The sequence below is a fragment of the Mastomys coucha genome, unplaced genomic scaffold, assembly GCF_008632895.1.
Source record: "Mastomys coucha isolate ucsf_1 unplaced genomic scaffold, UCSF_Mcou_1 pScaffold15, whole genome shotgun sequence".
NCBI classification, from domain to species: Eukaryota; Metazoa; Chordata; class Mammalia; order Rodentia; family Muridae; genus Mastomys; species Mastomys coucha.
The window spans coordinates 141,037-150,788 of NW_022196897.1; the positions used below are offsets into that span (position 1 = coordinate 141,037).

Here is a 9,752-nt window from a genome sequence, read left to right on the forward strand (position 1 = left end):
CAATTGAGGTCCCCTCCTTCCAATAACTCTAGTTCGTGTCAAGTTGACACAGATTAGCCAGCATAGCACTTTTGACCGTGGAACCAAACCTCCAGTCCAGTGCCTGTGTTTTAATTGGGGCTAATAACCCATATATGAAAATTTTGGCTTATAGAATCATGCTGACATTCAAGATTTGGAGCCTTAATTTCAGATATTTAGATTGGAATTGTCGACTTCTAATAGCACTGTATTATGAACAGAAGTATGGTTATACATTTGTGTGTGCTCTGGTATTTAAAGTGGTTCACAAAAGTACATGTTCATCATGAAGAATTATATGCAAATACATATTCATTTATTCCTCAGTTTTTTTTGAGCATCCACTATATACAAGGCATGACTAAGTGTATGAAGCACACAGTTGAAAAGATGTGGTAACTGTTTCCATTGAGAGACAATCAGGTTGAGAGCTAGTCATGAGCACAAGTGGAAGGTGAGTCAAATGGAGGGCAGATGGACAGAAGAACCTTGAAGTTAGCTGAAGATGCAAGGGAAGAGAGGTACGGGCATAGATTAAAATACAGCAAACCATTCATCTGCATGAGTGTGGAACTATTAGGAATTATGCAAACATTTGAACCTCTTTTCAAACATCACCCCTAACTATAATGTAAAGGGCACAGTTATTTAGAGTTGAACAACCGTCACCACAAGCCAAGTATAGAGAAATTTTACTTCACAAAGGTAAATTCTTCTAGTGTCAAATATTCTTATAATAAAGAAATCAAGGTAAAAGATGGAACTCATATACTGTTAGCCTGCTATGAATGGCAAAGCTTCACACTGTACATTAAATGAGCTATAAACACAATTTTGTCTTTAATTTTAATTTTATTGGTGAAAATGTAAATAGGCACATGAAAATCTACACTGTCTCTACACATATATTTAAATAAGACAAGAATTGTAAGATTTGGATTTCAGTGATGACTAGAATGCTTTACTATATAAAAATCTCCAAGATTAGAAAATCTGCTCATTTCCCTGTGTCTTATAAAACACAGCTGTGAGAACTAGGAAAGAACTAATTTAAGAGAAATACAGATAGACTCCTCGAGAATACCAATACATGGTGGATTATAGAAGCATCAGCAGTGCCATGAGCATTGTTGAATACTTAGTTATCTTTGAGGATGGGATGCCTAAGAACATGTCCCCTGAGGGGTCACCTGACCTCAGTTTTCTGTGTGTGTGTATATATATATATATATATATATATATATATATATATATATATATGACAGCCCCCCCTGCACTTCTACAGTTGAGACCATGGAACGTCATGGTTTGCCTTTGATATCTCCATATTTTGTGTTGGTCCTGTTGCCCCCCTGACAACTTTAGTTTTTCCCATATGGCTGTCTCCCACAGTTCCTATGTTTCACCCTGTGAGTTCTCTGAGTTCTTTCAAGACCAGAGATGTACTCCAAACTTCTGAAGAGTTTGTAATGGTCCCACATCAGGAATCACAAAAATTAAAAATGTAGAGTGAGTTGACCCACCAAAAAGAATAACAGTAAAGACACCCCCAGAGGCTGGTGTAGGGCTCCCTAGGCACCAGCCATATAGACTGGGAGCTAGATGTGAGTTCCTCATAGACATAAGCTAGCTACCAGGACAAATTTAACTGACACGCAGGACAAGATGAACAGCAACTGAAGCCAAATGGCTCCTTTCCAGGTTAAGGCACCACATAAAATTTACTGTCTGTGAGTTTGGGTCATCATTCAAATAAAGTGTTATTGTTGAAATTGAGACAGAGTTTTCCAACTGTTTTGTAAACGTTAGGATTTTGGTCAGCTTGTTATATCAGACTTAATATTCAGGATATTAATTTAAAAAGAAACTAATGCCAGTGTAAACATGCCTCAGATACATAGGTCTATAAAATATTGCACATAACATTTTGTTCAGTATTTCTCCATAGCAATTTTTCATTATTATAAAAAGGAGGATATAAAATTGTGTAGGCAATCTTATGAATTTGGCTAGTTAATACTACTTCAAAATGATAACATTACAAGTCATTATGAATATTTACAAGAGCTTTAAGCAATGTTTAATTAAGTAAAGATGATGGTAAAATAGCTTACATATAAAAGATTCTTCTCCAATATTACTTCCTAGGAAAGGTTAACTGTAAATAGTGGCTAATAAAGCTGTGATAAGCATTGTTAGGTCCTTAAGAGTGAGTTTCTGTTTGGCTCACACTTGTATAACTTTATATAGATTCATCTTATTTATGTTCAACACAGTTTTCTCTTTTATAGAAATGTGAGGTATTACAATGAAAATGAGTGTGTAAGTTCAAGGTAAATATTGGTGTTTACTATAGCTATTAAGATAATATTCACCCATATAGTTAGATTGCTTTTATAGGGACTCTACAGACTGTGCAAGTACTTTTCAACATCATCAGCATAGTGAGTACCTTGAAATGAACGCTTTAAAGAAGTCAGTTGAAATAGTTTTTACACGTGTAAAAGAAACTATAAATATAGTATTTTATAAAGTTGAATTATGCAGACATGAGTTCCCAGAGAACATGAAGAAAAGTCACTCCAGGCAACAGGAAATTAAGCACAACAGAACCCTAATGCCACACCATCTAACATCTGAAGGAAGCCAGTTAAACATGCTATCTGCACAAAGTAGGTAAGAGGAAGTAAGCTGAGTAGTGATGAAATCTAGCTAACCAAATCTTAATTTCCACATCCTCTAGATGGCCCGACTCTCTACCTAGAGAAAGGAAACATAAATAAATACATTTTTTGGTCCTCCAGTAATGAAATCATCTTTGTAGTTACTCAACCACTTTCATAGTCCCAACATCATATCACTTTTCTCCCTGAGCCTCCGCATCCTTAGGAAGGGTTCTGTTCCATAGGGAGGTGTCCGAGATTCCATAGGATTACAGTAGTGTTCAATCTTAGTTCATCTCATCTCTGTAGGAATTGTTTTCGTGAGTCATATTGGGCTGACCTGGACAGTTGCCTGAGTTCCTACAGCTGTTCCAGAATGTCAGCCAGATGTGAAATGGTGAGAGCAAAGGAAATCTTCATGGCTGTGGATTGTTTCTATAGTGTTGGTGGCTGTGTTGCTTTTCACATGGGTTTCTCTGCACTCCATGCCAATGCATGGCATAGATGAGGTGATCATGATAAGGACTCTTCATTCCCTGGTCATTGGCAGGTATGGAAGGCTAGGATTATTTAGCCCTGTGTCCTTCCTTCCTTTCTTTCTTTGAATAGGACCAGTGCTTGAATTTTAGGTCTTCATGTTTCCAAATCATGCCTCCGGGGTCTTGTCACTGGTCAGTTGTTCCCTGTCTGTCATTTCGTCCTGAGGAGGTCTTGCTCTATCAAAGAATCCACACTAGGAGAGAGAAAAACAAGTTAGAAATCAAGTCATGTGGGGAATTTGTAAAATACCTTATTTAGGGAATTTGCATCTTGTACATTTTTTAAAGAAGCTTTGGGATATGTGAATGTTATCTGTCTAGATCTCCAAATTAAGAGGGAAAAATCAATGTTACTTGTGGAGAGAGTTCTTTGCTTAGACAAGGTTGGCAGAAGGCAAAACAGCTATGCATTTTCTCCTGCCACACAAGCAGGGATGAGAGAATGTCTCCATTATATATAAACCTCTCACAGACCTTGGATGTTTTCCTATATTATAGCTAGTGTTCTCAGGTTCCCCATAGCACATGCTGATATGACAAGTGTTTCCTGTGGTGTTCTATAGTATCCTTAGGACACAGTTTAGGAAGAATTGACATTGTTCTATTCATTCTGTACTTGTTGGGACACACAGTTTTTAGAGGAAAATCCAACTTGTCATTTATATCAGTGATAGAACCAGGCAGGAGGGGCCTAGCCCGTGACTTTCTCCAAGTTTACCAGTACTCTGATAAGGACGATTCCAGAATCTCCTTTCTATTGCACTTCAAGTTAATGTTTAACATTAGAGGATGCATATTTTCCTAGAACTTCGAATTATTATTTATTGCTTCTCATGTGAGAAATACAACATGAGTTCTTTACAAGACTAGCTGGGTATTCTGTCATTTAGAGTTCTATCTAGTTACCATAGATAGTAGGCTAATGCTAAAGTTATCTCTAAGTGTGAGCCAGAGATGATATGAGCTCAGAACAGCATGGGCAGCTGATAATGATTAGAAAAGCTATTTTAATTAGTTTTCTAAGTTTACAGTCTTGCAAAGCATACATCTGCTATTGTTTCAACATTTAAATGCCATGTTCTTGGAGATCTATACAATAGTGGCTGACCAAGCTGTGATGGGGATAATTATTCTTCTAGTCACATGATTATGACATTGTATTCATCTCGAGTGGAAGGCTCTGTCTAACTTGGCAGGTGGACAAGTCACGGGCTATAAATCTGCTGCTCTTATGGACTTTCAAAAAGTCTTAGTAGGACACATCTAAGAATTTGTTAAGGTTTCCTATTGGAGACAGACTAGTTGGCAAGATTGAAGACAAAGTCCACACACATTATTCATGGCCTATTTGGCCTAATATTTGACATAAAAAAATTAGAGTTGACCTATATTAGCTGCATGGGTGTATTGCTTTTAAAGAGAAATTCAAAGGGCTGATGATAGGAACATGCCAATAAAACACACACCTTCCTGGTTAATGGAAAAGAAAAAGAAGTCTTGATATCAGTACCATTACATTGAAAAGGAGATCACAGGTCCCAAGACAATTATGCAATACATTTATTTATAAAGAAATTTCAAGATAAGGGTTCTGTGAATATTGCCCAGGAGATAAAGGCTTGCCTAGCCTGTTCATAAACCAGGGTTCAATTCTTAGCACTCAGAAATCAACACCCTGATCCAACCAACCAACCAACCAACCAACCAACCAACCAACCAACCAATCAAACAAACAAACAAAACCAAAAGCCCTTCAATGTGGAAAAGTTTACTCTTCATTTTCTACATTATTAGCTTCACAAACATTAAAGTCCAAAGCAAAATAGGCACAATATTCTCCTATCCTTGAGAATTTATCAAAGATTAGCAACTTGTGATTTTATCATTATATTTAATAATTCCCAACAATATCTTTTCACCCTCTCAGTGGTCTCTAAAACCCCAAAGAAAAAGTAAAGGGAATTATCTTACCTTCCATAAAGCTAAAGTTAAGATGGCCAGAACCAGCAAACCAAGAAGGATCGCTAGGATTATGACCCACAATGGAATCGAGAAGGAGACATTTGGAGTGGCCCAAATAACTGACGTCTTAATCTAAAAAGAAAAGGGAACAAATGAGTCCTAACTTGAAACTGTCTGGCAAGATATTTCAGGACCTTCCAATTTACCATAGTGGATCACTCTGAAATGATTCTCTTGATAACTGATGGGATTCAAGGGGAGATGAGGAGGTCATAGCAATTGAACTTGACCTCTCTAAAGCAAGCACACACCAATGTATATTGCAGGTTGAGTGAAAATCTAATAACAGACACTTGTTGAGTGGGTGAGTTTTAGTCATAGAGCCCTAGACTAAAATTGAGGTGACCGTGAAACCAATAGGATGGAAAGAAGAACTTTGAGTTGAATTGGCCTGCTATACAAACAACAGATCAAAAGACTCCTGTGAGCGTCAAGAATATCTACACATCTTTGCATGAAGCTCAGCTAATCTCACTGAAAGGTAAATTTGTCAGCAACCATGAAATATTAGACATGTAAGAGTTAATGAGTTAATGGCACTAGTTAATGTCAGTACTGTGTCTCTTCATCTGCAGACCTTGTGATGGAGTCATAGATGACAGCTGAGAACTTGAACCTAGCCCTCCTGCATTTGTTTATTTATTTATTTGTCTGTCTGTTTGTTTGTTTGTTTATTTATTTATTTATATTCTCTCTCTGTTTCTCTGTCTCTGTTTCTCTCTCTCTCTGTTTCTCTCTCTCTCTGTTTCTCTCTCTCTCTGTTTCTCTCTCTCTCTCTCTCTCTCTCTCTCTCTCTCTCTCTCTCTCTCTCTCTCTCTCTCTCTCTCTCTCTCTCTCTCTCTCTCTCTCTCTCTCGTGTGTGTGTGTGTGTGTGTGTGTGTGTGTGTGTATGCCTCTCAGAGAATAATTTGCTAGAGTCAGTTCTTCCTTGCACTGTGTGAATTCCACAAAGAGAACTCAGGTTGTCAGGATTGGAAACACATGCCCTTATCCACTAAACCTTCTTGCCAGCCCCTATCCTGCATTGAAATTACTTGATGTAAAAATTGTCAGAATGAGAGTGAAGCCATGTGTGTCAGTCCTAACAAACAGGAATAAACAAAGGCAGGAATAAACAAATAAAGGGGAGTTCTCATGAATGATTGCTTGGTAGTAATCAGTAACAAAGATTCTGCCAGGAGGGGCTGGATAGGTGGTTCTGGGGTTGAGAACACTTGTTGCTCTTGCACAGGACCAGAGTTTGACTCCCAGCACCTACACACAAATGTTCACACACACACATACACATAAATACAAGTAAAATACGAAAACAAAAAATCTGCCAAATCGAAATGATTTCTTCAACACATATACACTCCAGTTCTATAAAGTTATCTGCTCAGTAACTATCTGATTAACTTAGAATAACATTAGTTACTATTACTAATAATCCTTAGGCTAATGATTATTGTTTCAAAATATCTTATTTCATCATCCTCATTTTTTGCATTGTGTCTGAGAAGATGCAACAGTGGGTAAATTACTTGCTGTGCAAGCACGAGGACATGAAATAGGACCCCCATTAGAATCCATGTAGGAGCTGGGCATGTAGCCTGAGCATCTGTAATTCCTGTGTGGTTACCAGTGGTTACCAGTGATGGGAAGTGGAGATGGGAATCGTTGAAGCTCTTGGGACAGCTAGCATAATGAATGAGCAAATGAACAACAAAAAGGAGACCTGTGTCAAATACAGGGGAAGACAAGGACCTAGTATTGATATATTTCTCTTGTGTTTGCATGCATTGGTACACACACACACACACACACACACACACACACACACACACACGATTTCCCTTTCCTCAACTTCTTCAAGTACACTCAGTTTACTATAACAAATGCATTCTTATTGCAATGATGTTCTACTCCCTAAGAGACATCATTAATAGGAGACACGGATTGCTGTTTAAGTTAATGTTGGACTGTGGAGAGTGGTGTGGGGTTACATACATGTGTTTAGATTACCTTCCAGCCTAAGTCCAATTTTTGTGGATAGAGCTGGAGTTAGCACATGCAGGTAATAGGAGCCCAAACCATTCCTCATTGTTGATAGGAATCCTGGAAAAAATGATGCCTCCCCAGTAAGGTCTGTAGATTTAGAACCTATGAACACTGCCTCCCTACGTGGGCAGAAAAAGGACTTCTCTTGCCCAAGAGCTGGGAGTCTGTGCAAGGAGGCTACAGACGCTACATAAAGTAGAGGGACCCAGTTATGCTGCTGAAACCTTTGCTCAGAGAAAATTAAAAAAAATTCAGATCTGAATATTATCTACCACATTTGCTATGTCTGGCTTTAGCGGTATTGTCAACGGTATGTCTGGCATTGCTTTCTTTAAACGGGTCTATATGTTCTTCATTTTAAAGATGTTACTTGAAACTACACAAGAACTCTAGACTACAATCTTATAGCTTCCCCTCCAGGAGAAGATGGAATCACGACCAGTGGTAACTGTGAACTGGTCTGGCAGGAAATGAGTGGACATTTTCTTCACTAGAACCTAATACTGGGCCCTATCTACATCTATCATCCATCTCTCTATGCATCTCTATCTCTCTATGTATCTATCTATGTATCTCTCTATGTATCTATGTATATATGTATGTATCTATCTCTCTCTATATGTATATCTATGTATCTATCTATCTATGTTTGTATCTATGTATCCATTTATTGTCTATTATCTATCTGTCTATCTATTCCAAATTCTTTTTAAAAAAATTTTTATTAGATATTTTCTTTATTTATATTTCAAATTTTATCCCCTTTCCTCACTTCCCCTCCAAAAACCTCCCTATCTCATCTCCCCTCCCCCTGCTCACTAACCTACCCATTCCTGCTTCTCTGTCCTGGCATTTCCCTACACTGGGGAATCAAGCCTTCACAAGACCAAGGGCTTTCCTGTCACTGATGTCCCACAAGGCCATCCTCTGCTACATATGCGGCTGAAGCCTTGAGTCCCTTCTTGTGTACTCTTTGGTTGGTGGTTTAGTCCCTGGGAGCTCTGGGGATACTGGTTATTTCATATTGTTGTTCCTCCTATGGGGCTGCAAACCCTTCAGCTCCTTGGGTCCTTTCTCTAGCTCCTCCACTCTGGAGCCTATGCTCACTCCAATGGATGGCTGTGAGCATCCACCTCTGTATTTGTGAGGCACTGGCAAAGCCTCTCAGGAGAAAGCTATATCAGACTCCTGTCAGCAAGCACTCTATTACAACTTCTTAACTAGATTTGGACACATGATGCCAAGGCTCTGCTCAGCTAGTCCTATGCATGTTATTGTTGCCCCCATTTTAATCCATGCCCCTATTTAGCAGACATACTCATGGATTATAGGTCTATCACCAGGTGTCCTCCTTCCCTGGCCATTGCAAAGTTTGCAGGACTGTCTCAAAAGCCAGTCTATCTGTTGAAATAGGCATGAAAGTCCCTTACAAACACAAACAAAAGATACTTGAAGGACTTTCCTTCTCATAACAGTAATGAAAAAGCACAATTAAAGCATGTGATCAACACTTATACTTGACAGGTGCCTCTGAAGCAGGGAGCAACTCCTTCATGGCTCTTGGTTTATTTTTGTCTCCAGAGATTCTGGTGGAGGATGCTCACTGTATGGTATGTATGTATGATCCAAAATCTCTGAAACCTCTTTTAGTTCCAGAATTCTGAATCTCTCATTATCAAAACTGTGGCCAGCTTGCTTCCAATAACATTGGGCTTATTTTAAAGCTACCACGTCCTTCTGTCCCTCTGAGACCCCTGAAGTGTTAGGGATATCTGTGTTGTGTATGTTTCTTGTATGTCATCCCATGCAGTTCACTAAGGGGGAGGAATAGAAGGCCGTGAAGGATTCTGAATGTTCCCACCTGCCTTTTGAATCCACATAGGACACAGTCTATGATGGGTGTGACTGCAGACCTCTCTTCATCCTGATGTCTTCCCAAGATGATACAGGATTTATGTTGCATAATTAGAAAGGCTCAACAGCACCAAAGGCAACAGTGACTCAGATTACTGCCTGGTTTGCAGTGCAGAGCTGAGAGAGGCTGCAAAGCACTGGAGACTGAGAGCCATTGAAAGAGACTAAGCCGTGAAAGGAGAGGTTTCTCTACAAGCGATTAGGAATCAGATCTGTGCATCTGCCATGATGATGGGCCACCAGCAAACACTGCTTTGCCAAAGACTAGCTGCTCTAAATAGATAAATGAGAGACCTGAACTGCACATGTCTTAAAAGGAAATAATTTAACTAGTCATTTCCTTCAGACCTAAGTTTATTTAAATACATGGTGGTTGGAAATTGCAGGCTAATTTTGGAGATTTTGAATGGAAATAAAATGCTGACAAATACTAAAACATTGTAATATTCATCTTGATGAGCCCACAAATAACCCTATTAAAAATGGGGTACAGAGCTAAACAAAGAATTCTCAATTGAGGCACACCGAATGACTGAGAAGCACCTAAAGAAAT

The 9,752-nt window shown here is 38.8% G+C and overlaps 1 protein-coding gene and 1 long non-coding RNA gene across 2 annotated transcripts in view; one reads left to right on the top strand and one right to left on the bottom strand.

Moving 5' to 3' along the window:
- Window positions 1-9,752, top strand: part of LOC116089711 — a 95,874-nt gene that overhangs the window by 74,781 nt on the left and 11,341 nt on the right. The window lies entirely within an intron of this gene.
- The window catches only part of Itga8 (integrin subunit alpha 8), a 215,301-nt gene continuing 206,402 nt past the window's right edge, over window positions 854-9,752 (bottom strand). Inside the window, exons 29-30 of the mRNA XM_031369028.1 lie at window positions 5,195-5,317; window positions 854-3,417 (exon numbers count right to left, since the gene is read on the bottom strand). Coding sequence (XP_031224888.1) covers window positions 3,331-3,417; window positions 5,195-5,317 — 210 coding nt within the window. The 3' untranslated portion in view covers window positions 854-3,330. The remainder of the gene's footprint in view (window positions 3,418-5,194; window positions 5,318-9,752) is intronic.